At 48.5% G+C, this 21,842-nt stretch overlaps 1 protein-coding gene across 4 annotated transcripts in view; it reads right to left on the bottom strand.

Annotated features, from left to right (window-relative positions):
* The window catches only part of tnni3k (TNNI3 interacting kinase), a 118,320-nt gene that overhangs the window by 15,001 nt on the left and 81,477 nt on the right, over nt 1–21,842 (bottom strand). For all 4 annotated transcript variants that reach the window (XM_059648185.1, XM_059648186.1, XM_059648187.1 and 1 more), the window contains one exon: nt 159–218. In XM_059648185.1, coding sequence (XP_059504168.1) covers nt 159–218 — 60 coding nt within the window. The remainder of the gene's footprint in view (nt 1–158; nt 219–21,842) is intronic.

The raw sequence follows: 21,842 nt of genomic DNA, 5'->3' as shown, positions 1-21,842 counted from the left end.
GCAAAGACAGGGGGTTGTTATGGGGTAATTCGACTGGTACAGTCACAATGGGCTGAATGGTCTCCTTTGCAAATTGCTTGTATTTCTGTGATTCTGTGAATCCAAGTCAACGCTCATAAAAATTCCAATTTCCATCCATCCAATGCAACAATCCTTACCTCAATGTTACAGATGCACTCTTCCAAATTTGTAACCAATTCAGAGAAGTCAGGTCGCTCCTGCAGAGGAAAGGCAGAAAAACGATTCTCTATCTGAGAAAGTGCTTGGAATATGAAACATTCTCCAAACTGAAAGTTCACGCTCGGAATATTGTGCACAGGATCTAGGGCAGAAATGTCATTCTGGTCTTTGAACCATGGGTTCGGGCAGTTTATAGAGTCCAGAGGAGGGAGCAAGTCAGCGTCTGTTCACAGATATAATTGTTGGTGGGCAGGCCAAATATGCCTTGATGATAGATCCTGGTCAGAGTGAAATGATCAGTACCGAGGGAGTGCTGCACTGTCAGAGGGTCAGTGCTGAGGGAGTGCCGCACTGTCAGAGGGTCAGTACTGAGGGAGTGCCGCACTGTCAGAGGGTCAGTACTGAGGGAGTGCCGCACTGTCGGAGGGTCAGTACTGAGGGAGTACCGCACTGTCAGAGGGTCAGTACTGAGGGAGTACCGCACTGTCAGAGGGTCAGTACTGAGGGAGTGCCGCACTGTCAGAGGGTCAGTACTGAGGGAGTGCCGCACTGTCAGAGGGTCAGTACTGAGGGAGTGCCGCACTGTCGGAGGGTCAGTACTGAGGGAGTGCCGCACTGTCGGAGGGTCAGTACTGAGGGAGTGTCGCACTGTCAGAGGGTCAGTACTGAGGGAGTGCCGCACTGTCAGAGGATCAGTGCTGAGGGAGTGTCGCACTGTCGGAGGGTCAGTACTGAGGGAGTGCCGCACTGACAGAGGGTCAGTACTGAGGGAGTGCTGCACTGTCAGAGATGCTGTCATTCTTTTTGGAGATGATGAATTCAGGTTAAATCTCCCCTTTGCAGCGGTGTACAGTTTGCATGACTCCCCTGGCCAATGTTTTATTTTCAAATAATATCAAAAGGCGACAATGTACTTTTATCTAACACTGCTGTTGCTGGGAGCTTTCTGTCCTTAAATTGGCTGCAGTTTTCCTACATGAGAGTTGAATGGTTAAAAGGGCCCTGTTGACTGTGATTGACTTTGGGATGTTCAATGCACTTTTGCTACTGCATGCATCTTATTTTACAAAATGTAGTTCCAACTGTCCAGCTGTCATTGGCCATATGGTTATAACAGTCTGCACTCATATTCCATTAAGCCCAGTGATGTTTCACCATTTGCTGCTTAAACCTTCCCAAATTACATATGTTTCATGCAGTGTTCTAGATAACAAAGTGTGGAGCTGGATAAACACAGCAGGCCAAGCAGCATCTCAGGAGCACAAAAGCCGACGTTCCAGGCCCAGAGCTCTCTGATGAAGGGTCTGGGCCCGGAACGTCGGCTTTTGTGCTCCTTGGATGCTGCTTGGCCTGCTGTGTTCATCCAGCTCCACACTTTGTTATCTTGGATTCTCCGGCATCTGCAGTTCCCATTATCTCTCATGCAGTGTTCTGTCCTCTTTCCACAGGATCCATGCTGTGTTAAATTCCTGGGACAATGGAAATGGCTACAAGGAACCAACAACATGAACAGTATGAAAAGTAACTTAATTCTTTTACCCTTCGAGATTATCAAGAATAATTGAACCATAAGTATGCTCTTGGTCTTTCAGGCTGCAGTTGGAGACCAGAAGGACAGATCAGTAATACTGGAGATTCAGACATCAGAGTTCCAGTATGACCAGCACTGAGTATTTTTTCCTTGAATTTTCCCTCTAGGATGAGGTCTGAGTGTTTCTGTCAAATCTCTCTCTCCACTATTCAGGTGGAGTAATTAACCAATTTATTTGGGGTGGCTCAGTGGCTAGCACTGCAGCCTCACAGCGCCAAGGACCCGGGTTCAATTCCAGCCTCGGGTGACTGTCTGTGTGGAGTTTGCACATTCTCCCCAGGTCTGCGTGCGTTTCCTTCGGGTGCTCCGGTTTCCTCCCACAGTCCAAAGATGTGCAGGTTAGGTGGATTGGCCATGCTAAATTGCCTGTAGTGTTCAGGGTGTGTGGGTTATAGGGGGATGGGTCTGGGTGGGATGCTCCAAGGGTCGGTGTGGACTTGTTGGGCTGAAGGGCCTGTTTCCACACTGTAAGGAATCTAATCTAATTTATTTCACAAACCTCTCACCTCCACCATCTCAAAGGACAAAGACAGCAGAACCATGGGAACACAAGCCCCCTGTAACTTTCCCTCCAAGACACTCACCATCCTGACTTGGAAATATATCACCATTTCTTCACCATCATTGGGTCTAAATCCTGGAATTCCCTCCCTAAGGGGCATTGTGGGTCAACCCACAGCAGGTGAGCTGCAGCAGCTGAACAAGGCAGCTCACCCCCACCTTTAGATTAGATTCCCTACAGTGTGGAAACAGGCTCTTCGGCCCAACAAGTCCACATCGCCCTTTGAAGCATTCCATCCAGGCCCATCCCTCCATAACCCTGAACACTACGGGCAATTTAGCATGTCCAATCCACCTAGCCTGCACATCTTTGGACTGTGGGAGGAAACCGGAGCACCCGGAGGAAACCCACGCAGACACAGGGAGAATGTGCAAACTCCACACAGACAGTTACCTGAGGCGGGAATCGAACCCGGGTCCTTGGCGCTGTGAGGCTGCAGTGCGAACCACTGCACCACCGTGCTGCCCCAAGGGCGACTTGGGATGGGCAAGAAATGCTGGGCCCAGCCAGTTTTGCCCTCATTCTATTAGTGAATAACAAAACGTAAACCCTTTCACCTGATTTGAAGGAGGAAGTAATTGATCCTATGTGCTATTTTATTCCAGCAATGTTGATGATGATTTCAGCCATCTTCTCCATGTCCCTGTGTCCCTCCATCTCTGCTGCCTGCCCTCCTTCCTGCATCGTGTGCTCCGAAAACGTAACTCTCTGTCTCGGTCTGGACTCCATTCCAGGTTTGTTACTGTTTCCACACTCTCAGCTTCTCATTGCTCTTCTTGATGTTTAGCCTCCAACCCCAGCTCTGGGTACTCTCCTGCTGAGTTACACAACAGCCTCCCAAAGTCTATGAGCAATATCTCCATGCTGGACACAGCTAACCCGCCAGCAGCCCTTAGAGTCCTCTGCAAACAAATTCTCACATATGCCCAGTATCACTCTCTTCGCACTGGGCCTCGTAAGTCACCAATCAGAAAGAGGACCTTCCCCATCCTGGTAACTCTGCCTGGACAGAATGAGGCCCTGTTGGTGACAAACACACAGCCCCCCAACCCCATCTCCCACTTGTCAGTCACATATTGGTCCAATTTCCTCAAATCCACCTCCTCACCCCCATAAGGCCCAATTGAGCCCACCCTCCTCACCCCTTCTGGGGGGTAGGTGGTAGTGTTGTGGTAATGTCACGAGCCTAGTGACTAGCCATATTTAATGATTCTAGCCAATCTGAGGCTACCGGTTGGAAAAGACAGGTTTAAAGCACATCATAATGTTTGGTTGAATTTACATTGAATTAATAAGATCAATAAGGCCTGTAAGCATATCAAGCTACTCAATAATGCTACCCATGAAATAATTAACCCATCCGCGTCACTAATGTCCTTTCACTGCCATCCTTACACAGTCAGGCCTTCACATGACTTCAGATCCACAGCAATGTGGTTAACTCCTTTCTGCCCTCTCAAATATCTGAGAAAACTATTCAATTCAGTTCAAGGGCAATGAAGTTTGGGCAGCAAAGTCTGTGCCACTGATGCCCACCTCCCAAGAAAGAACACAATTTTTAATAAACCATACATCTGTCCTGGTAACTTTTGGCATTCTCACCAACAGAGTGAACAGATGCCAATGAGTTGTGACTGGAATATGCTGTCTGAAAGGGCAATGGAAACAGACCCAGTCATAACTTTCTCAATGGAATGGGCTAAATACTGGAAAATGGAATAGGTTTCAGGGAGTAGGACAGTGGAAATGATTGGACAATTCTTTCAAAGAGCTAACACAGGCATCATAGGCTGAGTGGCCTCCTTTGGGGCACTTTGGATACAAAGAAATGGGAGCTGGTCCATGAAGGGAGTGGGCCACTGAGATCAAACCTTGTTACAATCACACTACATCCATGTTTCTGAACTTTCTTAACCTGTAATGTGGGTTATGTTATTACAGCTGTCCCCTGGACCACAAGAGCCTTAATCCTTACTAATGGCACCATTCCTTCCATTGAGAAGTTTGACTTGGCTAACCTGACCTCCCTGGCCATGTTGGAGCTGAGTAATAACAGAATCAGCATCATTATCAAGGACTCTTTTGATGGCCTTCATGATCTCACAGATCTGCTGCTCAATCAGAATCAGATAGCCAGTGAGGGGATCATGCAATTGGTGTTTATCGGTCTCCCTAACCTGGAACAACTTCACCTGCACAGCAATGGCATCGGCCAAATCAATGCGGGCTGGTTCAGCAACATGATGCGGCTTGGAACTCTAGACTTGGGGAACAGCCACATCACAAAACTAGAGGCAGACACTTTTACAAGATCAAACCTGCAGAACCTCCAAATCCTGGCTCTGTCCAACAGCCTGATTGAGGACATAGCCAGGCATGCCCTCTGTGGATTCCCAGCTCTGAGCTGCCTGGACTTGTCACAAAACAGGCTGTCAGGAATAGACAACTCTTTCTCACACTTATCAAAGCTTTTGGTACTGAATTTGAGCCTCAATCACTGGAACTGTACCTGCTCACTGCAAGAGCTTGCAATGTTCCTGAGGAACTTCATTAAAACTCCAGAATGGACCTTGGCTAACAGCAGAGGCCTGGTGTGTGAGATAGCAGAGAGTGCAGAGGTTCAGACAATTCTGCAGTTAACAAACGCCAACTGTGTATCTCAGTCCCAAAATACTACAGTTATTGTGATGAAGAGGAGTAGCAGGCACTACGCGCGAGATGTTATTTTAGCCGCAACAGTCTGTTTTGCAGGTAACGTACATCCTACCCAGCTTGTCTCCCTTATCACGGAATTGGACATCCTACTTTATCCAAGTCAAATTAGGCAGCAGACTGGCTCAAGTCTTTTTTGGTGAACCACTTTGGTCAGCAAAAACAAGGAGAAACAAGATAAACAAAGTGGAACAATTTTAAACAGAACAGCAAATAGATTTTTGATGACAGGTCTAGTCCCGAAACATCAGCTTTCCTGCTCCTCTGATGCTGCTTGGCCTGCTGTGTTCATCCAGCTCCACACCTTGTTATCTCAGATCCTCCAGCATCTGTCGCTCCTACTGTCTCTGAAACAAATAGACAGCCCAGGGCAAAGTGCACAATGGAATAGCTGTCCTAAACTTTTAGAAATCACTGGTTAGACCACAGCAAAGGATTGAATCCAATCCTGGGCTCCATTCTTTAGGAAGGATGTCTTAGAGAGGGTGTGGAGGAGATTTACTGGAATGGGAGCAGGAATAAGGGACTTCAGTGAATGTGGAGAGGCTGGAGAAACTCGGATTGTCCTCCTCAGAACAGAGAAGGTTTGGGGGGATTTAATCCGGGTGTTCAAAATCATGGAGAGAGTTTGATTCAGTAAATCAGGAGAAAATGTTTGCAGAGATCAAAGGGTGGGTGACCAAGGATCCAGGAGTAATAATCGGTAAAAGCACCAGAGGGAGAGGATGAGGGGGATTGGGTTACACAGTGAATTATTGGGATCTGGGACGTGCTGCCTGGAAGGGCAGTAGGACCAGATTCAATCATCACTTTCAAACAGGGAATGGGGGGAATACTCAGGGAAGGTGGGGAAATAAAAGCGGAGTGAGATTTATTGTTTTGATTTTTCACTGAGATAGCACTGGCACAACAGGCTGAAAGGCCTCATTCTATGCTGTAAGATTTGATAAAAGCTATCATTGAAGTGATACGCTGGACCCTGTTGGGGTTGCTAACTATCCAGCATTACCCTTGACCAATCGATGATTATATCAGCTCAATGTTTGGTATGGTGATTTCCACATTGGCCCCAGGTTGTCTGCTATTCCCCAACCTCAAGTTTCACCAACACCTTCCACCCCAACCTTCAGTTCACCTGGCCCATCTCCAACACATCCCTCACCTTCCTGGACCTCTCAGTCTCCATCTCAGGTAACCAGCTTGTAACTGATGTCCATTTCAAGCCCATCGACTCCCACAGCTACCTAGAATACACCTCCTCCCACCCACCCTCCTGCAAAAATTCCATCCCCTATTCCCAATTCCTCCACCTCCGCCACATCTGCTCCCAGGATGAAGAATTCCACTCCCTTACATCCTAGATGTCCTCGTTCTTCAAGGACCGCAACTTCCCCAACGCCCCGCGCAGTGGTTGAGAATACCCTCAACCGTGTCTCCAAAATCACCCCTCCACTCACTGCATCCCAAAACCAGCCCAGCTCGTCCCCGCCTCCCTAACCTGTTCTTCATCTCATCTATCCCCTCCTCCCACCTCAAGCCGCACCCCCATTTCCCACCTACTAACCTCATCCCACCCCTTGACCTGTCCGTCCTCCCCAGACTGACCGATCACCTCCCCATTTCCCCACCTATACTCTCCTCTCCTGCTATCTTCTCCTCTATCCACCTTCGGTCCGCCTTCACCTCTCTCCCTATTTATTCCAGAACCCTCTCCCCATCCCCCTCTCTGATGAAGGGTCTAGGCCTGAAACGTCAGCTTTTGTGCTCCTGAGATGCCGCTTGGCCTGCTGTGTTCATCCAGCCCCACATCTTGTTGCCTGTTATTGAGCCTCGCTTTGCTGCCTTTCTGAAAGTGCTAGAATCAACAAGTCTAATGCACTTGTAACTAGCGGCTACCACCCTGCGTACACTCTAACATTCAAAACCCTGCTGCCTATGAACTCACTCACACTAATTCCAATTCAATCAACACCTCCCGTGGCGACTCCCCCCACCAACCAACTTAAAGGCTTCCATCAGGTGGTGCCAGGGTAATTTCACTGCACGATGAAACCTGCGACACAAGCTCGTCCTGAGGGGACATGGTTTCAAATCCCATGGCAACTGATAGCGAAATCTGAATTCAATAAAAATCTGGAATGAAAACCCAGTCTGTCATGGCAATTGCAGTAAAAGCCCTAAAAATTCACGAATTCCCTTCAGGGAATGAACGCTGCCAGTTTTACCGGGTTTGGATTATATGTGACACCAGGCCCACAGCAATGCCATTGGTTCCTGAAATGAAGGAATTCATTTCTACCACCACCTTCTCAAGGGAAACCCGGGACTACCAATAAATGCTCACCCAACCAGGCATGCCCATGTCCCACAGCAAATAAAAAAAAGTCAAACTGCTGCAAAAATTAAAAAATGAGACCAGACAGACCACCTGGCACCAACCTTGGCAGGGAAATTGCGACAGCAGAGACAGTCCTCCTCACTAACGTCTGGGGGAAGATGCCAAAACTGGGAGAGCTGTCTCACAAACAGTCATACTCACGGAATCATACCATACAGACATTATCCCAGATATCACCATGCCCTGGGAATGTATGGGCTTATTTGCAACCTTCAGCAGGGCGTTGTGTGGGGGAGGGCTTGTCTCACAAACCTGACTGGGGCTTTTTTTTGAGGAAGTGACAGAACTGTTTGATGAGGGTAGGACGATAGGTAAAAATGGAAAGAATTGCAGATACTGTAATTCCAGAACAAGAACAGAAATTGCAGGAAAAACTCAGCAGGCCTGGCAGCATCTGTGAAGATGAAATCAGAGTTAACGTTTTGGGTCTCATAATATTTCCTCAGAGCTGATGGAAGCTAGGAAAATGTAGTTTTTTATGCTGAAGATAGGATGGGAGTAAGGGGTAAGGAGTAAGCTTTAGGTGGGGACAGAGCACAAAGACAGAGAAGAACAGTTGGACAGATAAAGGAGTGGAGAACGATCTGGATAGAAGGGTGAACAGCTGTTAATAGGGATTTTTGTGGCTAACCAAGGTTAGTGTGTAATGACAGGCTATGTGATAACAAGGCCTGGTGTGTGGGGTAAGGGGCTAGGACATGGGGGTGTTTAGGCCCTAAAACTATTGAACTCAATATTGAGCCCAGAGGTCTGTAAGGTCCCCAAGTGGAAAATGAGGCGTTCTTCCAGCTTGTGCTGAGCTTCACTGGAATACTGCAGCAAGCCAGAGACAGAGGTGTTGCCCAGGGAGCAGGTAATGGATATTAGTGGCCAGTCTATCCCCAGAAATGGAAACAGAGATGTCAAGGAAGAGAGGAGTCAGAGATAGACCAGGTGAAAGTGAAGAAGGGGTGGAAATTGGAAGCAAAATTGATAAACTTTTCCAATTCCAGACAAAAGAGGGAAGCAGCACCGATGATATCATAGACATACCGGAGAAAAAGTTGTGGGTGGGGGATGGGGGGTAGGAGCAGAATAGGACTGGAACGAGGAATGTTCCACAAATCCCCGAAAGAGACCAGCATGACTGGGGCCCATGCAGGTACACATGGCCATCGCTTTGACCTCAAGAAAATGAGAGGAGGTAAAAGAGAGCTGTTCAGGGTGGGGACAAGCTCGGCCAAGCTGAGGAGGGTGGTGGTGGGTGGGTTCGGCTCAGGCCTTTGCTCCAAGAAGAAGTGGAGAGCCCTGAGACCCTCCTGGGCAGGGGTGGGTAAAGGGATTGTACATCCATTATAAAGAGGAGGTGACAGGTACCTGCAAACTGGAGATTCCAAAACTGGCATAAAGCGTCAGGGGAATCACAGACTCCCACAGCTACCTGGACTATACTTCCTGGCATCCTGCTTCCTGCAGAAATCCCATTCCATTCTCCCAGTTCCTCTGTCTCTGTTGCCTATGTTCCAATGAGGCCAACTTTGACAAAGGAGTCCCCAAAATGTCCACCTTCTTCCTCAACAAGGATTCTCCAGCACAGCTGTAGGCTGGGTGACCTCTTCACAGAACTTCTGTGTTTTGCTCGCAGAAAGGACCCTGAGCTTCAAGTTGCCTGCTGCTATAACAAACTACCTTGCTCCCTGGCCAACATCTCTGTCTCTGGCCTGCTGCAGTGTTCCAGTGAAGCTCAACACAAACTGGAAAAACACCTCATTTTCCAACTGGGGAACCAGTTCAATAATTTTAGGGCCTGATCTCTCCCATGTCCCAGGCCATACCCCACACACCAGGCCTTGTTATTATGAAGTGAGCCATTACACACTTTACATTACTGTTAGCCACTAACAACCTTCTGTAAGAGTTACTCAGCCTCTGAGCCAGATTGTTATTCATTCATTCCTTTCCCACCCTTTTACTCTCTCTGTGGGCTCTATTCGCACCTATTATTTATTCCTTATACCCTCGCCCCCACCCTATCTTCTGCCTATGAACTGACATATTCCTAGCTACCATCAGTTCTGAGGAAGAATCACTGGACTTGAAATGTTAACTCTGATTTCAATTTACAGATGCTGCCAGACCTGCTGAGCATTTCCAGCAACTTCTGTTTTTGTAGGGGCAGTGGATGTTCTCTACAGTGACTTTACTGAAGAATTTGACAAGGTCCCTGAAGGTTGGCTGGTCCAGAAGGTTAAGTCATACAGGATCCACAGGGAGTTAGTAAATTGGATACAAGATTGGCTTGGTCATAGAAGACAGAAGGCAATTGTAGAGGAGTGTTTTTCTGACTGAAAGTTTGTGACCAGAGGTGTTCCGCAGGACTCAGTACCGGGACCTCTGTTGTTTCTAATACAGATACATAATCTGGATGAAACTGTAGGTGGCCTGATTAGTAAGTTTACAGAAGACACTAAAATTGGCAGCGCTGTGGAAAGTGAGGAAAGTTATCAAAGGATACAGCAGGATATAAATCAGTTGGAAAGTTGGGGAGAAATGGCAGATGGAGTTTAATCCAGACAGATGTGATACATTCTGGGAGGTCAAATACAACAGGAAAGGGTACAGTAAATGTCAGGAGTAATGTTGTACAGAGGGATCTTGGGGTATAAGCCCAAAGCTCCCTGAAAGTGGCAATGCGAGTTGGTAAGGTGGTAACGAAGGCATACGGCATGCTTGCCTTCATCGGTCGGGGCAATGAGTATAGAAGTCGGTAAGCCATGTTGCAGCTGTGGAAGACTTTGGTGAGGCCACATGTGGAGTATTGTGTGCAGTTCTAGTCACCACACTATCGGAGGAATGTGGAGGCTTTGGAGAGGGTCCAGAAGGAGTTTACCAGGACGCTGCCTGGATTGGAGGGAATTAGCTCGAAGGAGAGGTTAGATTGTTTTCACTAGAGAGTTGGAGGATGAGGGGACGAGCTGGTAGAAGGTTATAAAATTATGAGGCACATAGATAGTTTGAATCCCAGGGTGGAAATGTCAAGTACAAGGGGGCATAGGTTTAATGTGATTGAGGTAAGTTTAAATGAGATGTGTGAGGTAAGTTTTTTTTGCACAAACGGTGATAGTGACTGGAAGGTGCTGCTGAGAGCTCATGGAAGCAAACTCAAATCCTGCTGATTACCACATACCGTCCACCCTCAGATGATGAATTTGTACTAATGCATGTTGGACAACACTTAGAGGAATCACTGAGGATGGCAAGGACAGAAAATGTACTCTGGGAGGGGGGTTTCAATGCCCACCACCAAGAGTGGCTCGGCAGCATTACTACTGATCGAGCTGGTCGGGTCCTAAAGGACAGAGCTGCGAGACTGGGTCTGCGGCAGGTGGTGAGGGAACCAATAAGCGGGAAAAATAAACTTGACCTTATCGTTACCAACCTGCCAGCTGCAGATGTATCTGTCCATGATGGTAGTGGTAAGAGTGACCATCGCACACCTCCCCAACACCACCAGCACCTACCCCAACGCCCCCTACCCCGACCCTGACCCAACCTGGTGCTTATTGAGCTACATTCATTCCTAGTTCACCCAAGACTTTCATTTTAAAATGCTCATGCTCAACTTCACATCCCCTCCTACATCTTTAACACTCCCATCTCTGAAATCTCCTAAAACTTCCAGAAATCTGCGCCACGCAGCTTTGACCTCCCAGGCACTATTATCCATAACTATAACATCTGACCTCCAAGCTCTAAGCTTCAATAATTTTCTGATCCTCTCGACCTTTCTCCGTTAATATGTTCCTTTATAATGAACGAGCTTCTTTTCAATGAATTGACTCTACCAGATCTGTTGCCACTCTGTGCCATTGCTTTTGATGTTACACTCTCTACAAGTTTTGAATAATTTGATATTATGATAAATTGCAGGAGCTGTGTGCCTCGCCGTCACAGCAGTTGTTCTCCTGTACAACAAACGAATGGAATCAAGACAGACAAACGGCCAAGCAGCTGGGGTAGAAGCTGGTTGTGAAAGAGAACATGCTTTTCAGAAAGTTTCTCGCTATCACATTAGTTGTGAGACTGAGAATAAGGCCAGGCCAACAAAAAGTTCTATCAATCATCGAAAGTTCTTTCAGCAAGAGATGGCTAATCTCAAATCCGGGAAAGCAAGCAACAAGGAGAGGATTCGGCGACAGAGTCTGAACTTCTTAAACCAAGCCAGGAAGCAATCGTCAGGGGAGGAATGTTTCATGTGCAAGCGCTGCGGGCTGGCGCATACATTCAGAAGAACCCTCGCTCATCGTCAAATCCAGGGGTCAGCAGGTAAATCCTCTACTGACACACTGGGAGGGAATGAAGGTGCGAGCTACTAGCGTGAGACACAACAGGTTCTCCACCAAAAGAAAAAGATCCAATCAGGGTAGCTCACTATGAATGGAAAGAGGATTTTCACACAACCCAGTTACAAACATTCAGGAAGTCAGCACTGATTCGTTCATTTGTGTTCACTGCTCATGTGAGGACATTTGGCCACTTGAACCTGTCCCACTGCCATTTAATTAGATCATTAATTGGAACCCGGTTTTGAAAGCCAACATGCTTTCCACAACTCGCCGATGAAACACCTTTATTCAAAAGGAGGGGGTGAGAGGGATCACAGCTGCTGACTGCCTGCATCTCTCCCAGCTCTGTTTGTGCCTGGGTGTCCTTGAAGAAAGAGCACTCAAGTGCCACACAGGTGGGCACTGCACAGTGTGGCCTGCATTATCTCCCTTTCTAACTCCATTTTAATTTCACCACTCCCTCTCCTGACCTCTCCCTCACCTTTGATGGTTTGCATTGCCCATAAGGGGCTTTGCTCATCAATTTACAATTGGGAGTGAGGGTGATTCACTGGTGGTGGTTAATAGATGGAAATATACCAAGAGTGGTTTGGTGATGAGGAAAACTTATTCAGTTGTATGTAAGGACACTTCTGAATACAAAAAAAGAAAATGAAACGAAAGGGGGGGGGGTGACAGAAACCAGGTGATTGTAGTCCAATTAGCTTCATGTCTGCTGTTGGGGAAAATGTTAGAAGTATATTATAAAGGATGGAAGAGCTGAGCATTTAGGGATACATAAAAAATCAAATACAGTCAGCATGTTTTGATAAAGGGGGAATGGTGCCTGACAAATTCACTAGAATTCTTTGATGAAGTAACAGTCGGATACATCAAGGGGAAGCAGTGAATGTTCGGATTTCCAAAAAACATTCAATAATGTATAACACATTTGGCTGCCTAGAGTCATAGATTCATGGAGATTTATAACACAGTAACAGACCCTTCCATCCAACCGACCACGCCAACCAAATATCCTAAATACACCTAGTCCCATTTGCCAGCATTTAGCCCGCCCTCTAAACCCTTCGCCTATCCATCAGATTATCTCTCCACTTACAAATTCTATGCCAATGTGCTTCCCTCCATATCATTTGACGAAGGAGTGGGGCTCAAAAAGCTTGTGATTTCAAATAAACCTGTTGGACCTGGTGTCATCTGACTTCTGACTTAGTCCAAAGGAGGTGTCTGGGTTAGTCCTGGACATGGAAGGACTGTGTAATGAGGAGAGGTTGACTTGGTTGGGTTTTTAAGAATGTGAGAAGCCCTGATTGAAATGTACAGCATCTGTAAGGGTCTGGGCTCTGATACTTCAATCGGTTCCAAGTTGGCGGCAGCACTGGTGGGGTGGGCCCTGTGGTGAGTGGTGGCACCAGGCAGTGGCACTTCTGAGATTGAGGGTCTGGCGCAGGTGGCGGTGACGCACACGAGTTGAGTTGGTGTCAGCGGCAGTGGCACCGTGACATTAGTGAGGCCGGCTCAAGACACATGGCAGCAACAGGGGCGATCCGGACAGTTTCTTTTCCTTTTGTTTCTGTTTCTTTAATTTTGTCTCTTGGTTTTAGTTTTAACTGTTGCGTTCCAAGATGGCGCTGGCAAGTGGTGACTCTACACTTTTCATTGTACGCCTACACTCTCGTACTTGTGTACACGTGATAATAAAATCTGCTTGAATAGAAACAGGGCAGATGCTGAGGGGTTTTCTTCTCAATGTGGGAGAGTCTAGGACCACAAGGTATTATCTCAGAAGGGTCTCCTGTTTCAGACAGAGAGGTGGAAAACTTTTTCTCTCAGAATCTGTGGAATTCTTTACTCTACAAAAGCCTGGTTCGGAATATTGTGCCCAGTTCTGGTCACATCATCACAGGAAAGATGTGGAGGGGTTGGAAAAGGTGCAGAGGAGATTTACCAGGATGTTGCCTGGAATGGAGGGAAGGTCTTACAAGGAAAGGTTGAGAGAGCTGGGGCTTTTCTCTTCAGAATGACGAAGGATGAGAGGTGACTTGATAGAGGTATACAGAATGGTCAGAGGTATAGATAGAGTGGACAACCAGAGACTTTTTCCTGGGGTGGAGATAGCTATTACGAGGGGACATAGTTTTAAAGTGAGTGGAGGTAGATATAGGGGAGATGTTGGAGGTAGGTTCTTTACTCAGAGAGTGGTCGGGGCGTGGAATGCATTACCGGAGAGGGTAGTGGAGTCAGCCTCATTAGGGGCATTTAAGTCCCTATTAGATAGGCACATGGATGATAGTATAAGGTAGGGGTGGAGGTTAGATCAACCTTAGGATTAGGGTAAAAGGTCAGCACAACATGGTGGGCCGAAGGGCCTGTACTGTGCTGTACTGTTCTATGCTCGATGTTCTTTACCAGAAGAAGGCTGTCGCGGCTGGGTTGTTTGAGTATTTTCAAAGCTGAGAGAAAAAGATATTTAATCCACAAAGATGATGGGGAAAAGCAGGAAGTTGAGAATGATCAGATTAGCCATGATCTTTATTGAACAGCAGAGTTGTCTTGATGGATCGAATGGCCTCCTGATGTTCTACACATTGTGGTCCTTATGGACTAACAAACTGCTTTTTGGAAGAGACTGTTCAGATTTCCATGGCCATTTGTGATGAGTGGCCTCGCTCAGATTACTCTCCACAATGAATTCGTTATTTTTCTCCAATTGCTTAATAAAATGTGTAAACAGTAAATTCAGAAACCCATCAGTCTTCTATCAAATTAAATCAATGCAAACGAGCCATCAAATGTCACCATTTTAACCCCTGTTGTCCTGGTAAGTTGGAAGCTGCACGGTCTCCGATCCAGCCTTCCTGAGGCACACTGCCCAAAATCTCAGAACTACTGCAGCACAGAAGGAGACCATTTGGCCCATCATGCCTTCACTGGCTCTCTGAAGGGGCAATCTATCTCAAATAAGATAGCAGTGGGGCAAGCCGCTTCATTCGGAGTTCCACTCTGCTCGCCAGTTCTCTTTCCCTTTCCTTCTTTGCCCTCCCTGTTTATTCTTCCTTCTTCTCTCTCGCTCTGTAGTAATTCTATCCCCCAACCCACCTCTTTTAAACACCTGCCCTAAGGAGTCGGGAAGGAGCTGGCGTTGTGACTGGGAGCCACGTGGCAGGAGCTGAACACAGGGTTTATGTTCCATAGCGACGGCAGGTCGAATGTGACTCAGAGCGACAGCTGCACATCAAGAGAGGGTCAGTGAGATCAGTCTGGTTACGCAGCGACGGTGAGAGCGGGGACGTGAGGCAGTGACAGTGAGAGTGGAGATGGTGAGGCAGTGACGGTGAGGCAATGACGGTGAGGCAATGACGGTGAGAGCGGGGACGGTGAGGCAGTGACAGTGAGAGTGGAGATGGTGAGGCAGTGATGCTGAGAGCAGGGACGGTGAGGCAATGACGGTGAGGCAATGACGGTGAGAGCGGGGACGGTGAGAGCAGGGACGGTGAGGTAGTGACGATCAGACAGTGACGGTGAGAGTGGGGACGGTGAGGCAGTGACAGTGAGGCAGTGACGGTGTGACAGTGACGGTGTGGCAGTGACAGTGAGAGCGGGGAGGGTGAGTCAATGACGGTGAGAGTGGGGACAGTGAGGCAGTGACACTCAGAGTTGGGACGGTGAGGCAATGACGGTGAGATCGGGGACGGGGAGGCAGTGACGGTGAGAGTGGGGACGGGGAGGCAGTGACGGTGAGAGCAGGGACGGCGAGGAAATGACAGTGAGAGTAGGGGAAAGTGAGGCAGTGACGGTGAGAGTGGGGACGGCGAGGCAGTGTCAGTGAGAGTGGGGTCGGTGAGGTAGTGACAATCAGATAGTGACAGTGAGAGTGGGGACGGTGAGGCAGTGACAGTGAGAGTAGGGGAAAGTGAGGCAGTGACGGTGAGAGTAGGGGAGAGTGGGGCAGTGACGGTGAGAGTGGTGACGGTGAGAGCGGGGTTGGTGAGGCAGTGATGGTGAGAGTAGGGGAAAATGGGGCAGTGACGGTGAGGTGGTGACGGTGAGAGCGGGGTTGGTGAGGCAGTGATGGTGAGACAGTGACAGTGAGGGTGAGAGCGGGGATGGTGAGGTAGTGATGGTGAGGTAGTGATGGTGAGACAGTGACGGTGAGACAGTTACGGTGAGTCTGTGACGGTGAAAGTGGGGATTGTGAGGCACTGATGGTGAGGCAGTGACGGTGTGGCAGTGACGGTGAGAGCGGGGATGGTGAGACAGTGACGGTGTGGCAGTGACGGTGAGAGCGGGGATGGTGAGACAGTGACGGTGAGGCAGTGACGGTGAGAGCGGGGATGGTGAGACAGTGACGGTGAGGCAGTGACGGTGAGAGCGGGGATGGTGAGGCAGTGACGGTGTGGCAGTGACGGTGAGAGCGGGGATGGTGAGACAGTGACGGTGTGGCAGTGACGGTGAGAGCGGGGATGGTGAGACAGTGACGGTGTGGCAGTGACGGTGAGAGCGGGGATGGTGAGACAGTGACGGTGTGGCAGTGACGGTGAGAGCGGGGATGGTGAGGCAGTGACGGTGTGGCAGTGACGGTGAGAGCGGGGATGGTGAGACAGTGACGGTGTGGCAGTGACGGTGAGAGCGGGGATGGTGAGACAGTGACGGTGTGGCAGTGACGGTGAGAGCGGGGATGGTGAGACAGTGACGGTGTGGCAGTGACGGTGAGAGCGGGGATGGTGAGGCAGTGACGGTGAGAGCGGGGATGGTGAGGCAGTGACGGTGAGAGAAGTGACAGTGAGATAGTGACAGTGAGGGTGGGGATGTTGAGGTGGTGACGGTGAGATAGTGATAGTGAGGCAGTGACGGTGAGAGCGGGGATGGTGAGACAGTGACGGTGAGGCAGTGACGGTGAGAGCGGGGATGGTGAGGCAGTGACGGTGAGGCAGTGACGGTGAGAGCGGGGATGGTGAGACAGTGACGGTGAGGCAGTGACGGTGAGAGCGGGGATGGTGAGGCAGTGACGGTGAGAGAAGTGACAGTGAGATAGTGACAGTGAGGGTGGGGATGTTGAGGTGGTGACGGTGAGATAGTGATAGTGAGGCAGTGACGGTGAGAGCGGGCATGATGAGGCAGTGACAGTGAGGCAGTGACGGTGAGAGTGGGGATGGTGAGGCAGTGACGGTAAGACAGTGACGGTGAGAGCGGTGATGGTGAGATAGTGACAGTGACAGCGGGGTTTGTGAGGCAGCCCAGACAGGTTTCTGGCAGTGACGGTGAGGCAGTGACTGTGAGATAGTGACAGTGAGAGCAGGGACGGTGAGGCAGTGACAGTGAGATAGTGACAGTGAGAGCGCGGATGGTGAGGCAGTAACGGTAAGACAGTGACGGTGAGGCAGTGACAGTGAGAGCAGGGATGGTGAGGCAGTGGCAGTGAGAGCAGGGATGGAGAGGCAGTGACGGTAAGACAGTGACGGTGAGGCAGTGACAGTGAGATAGTGACAGTGAGAGCGGGGACGGTGAGGCAGTAACAGTGAGAGCGGGGACGGGTGAGGCAGCCCAGAGCAGGATTCTGGCAGAGGCTTGGTGAGGGCCGGAAAGCCTGAACAGGACTGTGGCAGTGGAAAGGAAAATTGGACTCTCTTACACAACAATAACAAAAACAAAGCTGCTGGAAAAGTTCAGCAGGTCTGGCAGCATCTGTGGAGGAGAAACAGAGTTAATGTTTCTGGTTCTGTGCAAGTGTCACCAGACCTGGAACGTTAACTCCGTTTTCTCCTCTACAGATGCTGCCAGACCTGCTGAGCTTTTCCAGCAGCTTTGTTTTTGTTCCTGATTTACAGCATCCACAGTTTCTTTGGTTTTTATTTAGTATTAGACTCTCCTATGTTTTATTCTCTTATTCTAAATTAATGTCAGTGCTGCGATGTGTGTATGGCAAAGGTACACAATTTTCATTGTGTTTTTACATTGAATACACGTGACATTAAATATTCAGTTCAATTCACCTAGATGTATTCCTCAGCTTTCTCTCCTGCGTGAGAATGTGACAGGGACAGACTCAATCGAGACTCAATTGAGTCTATCTCTGTCACATTCTCACGCAGTGTATTCCAGATCCAAACCATGCGCAGTGTGAAAACATTTCTCTTGGTGTCACATTGTTTCTTTTACTTTAAATCTGTGCCTTTCTGTTCTCAACCCTCCTACTTGTGGGAGACAGTTTCTTCTTTTCTTCTCTGTCCAGACCCAGAACACCTCAATCAAATCTCCCTACAACTTTTCCTTCAAGAAGAACAACCCCACCTTCTCTAATCTCTCCATGTAACAGAACTTCTTCATCCCTGGAGACAACCTTGTGAAGTGTTTCTGCACCTTCCATTCCCTTGAATGACCCATACCCAGGACTGGACTCAGTTTTCTGGCCTAGGCTGAGCCATTGCCTGACACGGGTGTGGGGGGGGGGTGTGGCTTGTAATAACAAAGCCCAGGTACTGAAAACTTCATTAGCCACTCTCTCAACCTGAAGCACCATCTTCAATTTACTTCAAGATAATAAAATGTGAGGCTGGATGAACACAGCAGGCCAAGCAGCATCTCAGGAGCACAAAAGCTGACGTTTCGTGCCTAGACCCTAGGCCCGAAACGTCAGCTTTTGTGCTCCTGAGATGCTGCTTGGCCTGCTGTGTTCATCCAGCCTCACATTTTATTATCTTGGAATTCTCCAGCATCTGCAGTTCCCATTATCTCTGATTCAATTTACTTCAGATTGGTTCTGATCAGAGCTTCACAAACTGGTTAGGAATCTCCTCCCCATTCTCTTACCAAACCTCATGTGCATCTCTTGTTCCACCTTGGTGTGCTTTCAGCTGCCTGGGCCCTGCACACTGAAATTTCCTCACTAAACGTCTCAGCCTGATCATCCCCTTTTTGACACTCTCTCCAAAATCCAGCTCCCCAACTTGGACTTCTGTCGGCTGCCCAAATATCTCCACCAGTACCTTGGTGACAGATGTGGTCAGTTGACAATAATATCCTGCTTTTATATAGCTATCTACATGTAGTGGGACAATTGAAAGAGTTTGCTCACACGCAGGGTTACACCCCTGTGAACTGTCTCAGGATGTTTAATTATATCAAACTTGCTGTCTATCACTAATGAAGAATGATTAAAAGAACAGAACTGTAATTGTAAGATTTGAGACACCTTCAGCAATGAGTTCCATCTCTTGTTTTAACAGGTTTCACACAAGGTGTGCATTCAGTCAACGGTTACTGCCCATTGAAAGATGTCATGGGGAGATGTCATGTGGGAAAGAGATGTTCTAAATCAGTACCAGGAGCGAGGAATCATGGGCAAAGTAGGGCAGTCACACACCTTCACTTGCAACGTAGACACTTTGCAAGTTCAGGCCTGAGCAACATACACCCCCAGCGCACCACAGCCACAGTGACGGAGCCATCATATCAACTCAGCCACCAGCCCTTTCCAGCCGAGGGAATTCAGAGTGGCCAACAGGCCAGTCACCTTGACAACCGTCATCACCCAGTCCGCTACAGCAACAGGCTTGCAACACCAGTGAATCGGAAGGTCGGCTCAAAGGTAAGGGGTAAGCATTCAATCAGAATTCCCAACAGGAATGTTGCATCCACATTACCCAGTGATCTCTTTGTCTTTGCAAACCACAAGAGGACCCTTACCAATCAGGATCAATTTGGGAAGGAGGATGGGATCGCCAACAAGATGGACAGCAGGAACTATAGAGACAGTCTCCTGATTGACCCCCTTGGGACAGCGTGGGGAGGTGTCAGAGCTCAGAGACTGAAGTCTGTCACTTTTAATTTACCAAGCTTTGCCGATGAGGAATCAAGACATTCTCCTGGAGCAGAGTTAAACAGAGAAGGGGATGGGACAGAGAGTGGTGTAACTGTGAAGCATTTGGTGAAAGCTGGAAGGTCCAAAGTGGAGGAGAAGCTTTTGCTCAGACCCTTTCTGTCTCAGATGCAAAGCACTGAGAGCAAGAAGAAACTGGGGATGAAGCTGCTCTCTGCAGAAGGCAAGGCCAAGAGACTGGCTTCACACAGTGCTGCAGTGAATGTCTGCATGGTAAAGTTCATCTTGCATCCCACTAAACTAGCAAAGGTCCACCCAGATGAAGCTGCTGGGGTGAAGGGACTATTAAGGATGAAAAAGCAGAGGACAACAACGAAAACAGGATTGAAAGAGACCTGCACAAAGGGGAAGGCTAACAGAAAACCTGCTGTCTGCCAAGACACAAGCTTACAGCAAGACCCATCGCCTAAGACACTGAAACAATTAAAGCCCTCTCAGAAGGAAGTATTCTGCCTAACCCATTCTTCCAATGGGCCTGGCAAAAAGGACACAGTTCAAGGAAGCAGTGAAAGTTCGACACCTGGTCCAGAAACAGTTTCAAGAGTTTTGTCACCAACATCCCCAGCAACAGACACCCAAAATCACCAACTTCCCCAGCCCAGGAAAACCCCTGTTGGCTTCAGCTCCTCTGAACTACAGCAACCTGCCCTATCAGTGGGGACCCTTCAAACACCAAACAAACAACTTAAACGTGAAGCGACCCTCCCAGAGATCGCACCCGAGGCCGCCCTGTGGCTAACCTCCTCCTCAGATGGGCCTCCTTCTACAGTAGCTCAGGTTTCTACTGATGACAATGAGGACGGAGAGACCTTGGCGGGACCGAAATCTCCCAAACCCTTCACAGCCCCACTCCAGGAGGTCGGCAGGGGCAGAAACCATGAGGACAAGAAGGTACCTGATGCTCCTCTTGGGGACCAAGCTGTGGGCATGAAGCTGTCTGAAGGAGATAGGGTGAACACATTGCTACAATGCCAAGAAGCAACACAAACCTTCAGATGGGAACGGGACAAGCAGCAGCCTCCTAGTGGACAGAGCAGGGACAAGGCTGTAACAGCCAAAGAGCAATGTCAGAGCAGAAATCCAATGGGAATTGTAGAAATGGCTGAGGGTGAGGGAGATAGTAAGGGGGGAGGTGATGCTGATAATTCTCCAAGCAAGTCCATATCATCAATATCAGCAGCAGCTTCTGCCGTGAGTCAGGAAACTGGCCAGGAACACGCCCATCGAGCAGCTATTGCTTTATTGGAAGAGGTTGTCACTCATGATGAAGAGGAGAGGACAGAGAACAGAGCAACCAAACCAACATCTGAGGTAAACCACCAGCCACACCGCACAGAGCAGCCACCACTGCCCACAGCTTCCTCAACAGCAACTGGACTCAGGAAGCAAGGCTGTGTGGATGGTGGGAATGTCATGGCTGAGCGTCAGAATGGGTGTGGTACCAATATCTCACTCATCTCTCCCTCACGGGGAGCCAATAGTAGAGAGGAACAAGATTCCAATGTCCCTATTTTTAGCGACAAGAACCCTGACGAGGGAATGATGATCGGGGAACTAGGAACAGGTAAATCTACACTGTTACTGCCAGGAAGCTCAGCACCATTGGATGGAGCAGACAGTGAGACCCAGCAAATGAAGAAGATCCGACTGGTCATTCCTGAGAGACCAAGTAGTGGTTCGAACAACACCGTTAGCCGGAAGATTCGATAAATGGCCACATCAATGTTAAAGGTGAAAGAAAGATTTTCATTTCTAAACTGCCTTTCATGACCAGGAACATCTCAAAGCACTTTCCAGCCAATAAATCATTTTTAAAAGCCTCACCATCATTATAATGTAGGAGTCTGGTGAAGAAAAGGCACTTCCAACAACTTCAATTTACAGATTTTTGCACTTACTAAATCAAAGAACAAAAAGAACAAAGAAAATTACAGCACAGGAACAGGCCCTTCGGCCCTCCAAGCCTGCGCCGATCCAGATCCTCTATCTAAACCTGTCGCCCATTTTCCAATGATCTGCATCCCTCTGCTCCCTGCCCATTCATGTATCTGTCTAGATACATCTTAAATGAAGCTATCGTGCCCGCCTCAACACCTCCACTGGCAATGCGTTCCAGGCACCCACCACCCTCTGTGTAAAGGACTTTCCACGCATATTTTCCTTAAACTTTTCCCCATTCACCTCAAATTTGTAAC

Source organism: Stegostoma tigrinum, chromosome 8 (genome assembly GCF_030684315.1).
Source record: "Stegostoma tigrinum isolate sSteTig4 chromosome 8, sSteTig4.hap1, whole genome shotgun sequence".
Lineage (NCBI taxonomy): Eukaryota > Metazoa > Chordata > Chondrichthyes > Orectolobiformes > Stegostomatidae > Stegostoma > Stegostoma tigrinum.
This window is presented reverse-complemented; position numbering and strand designations above follow the sequence as displayed.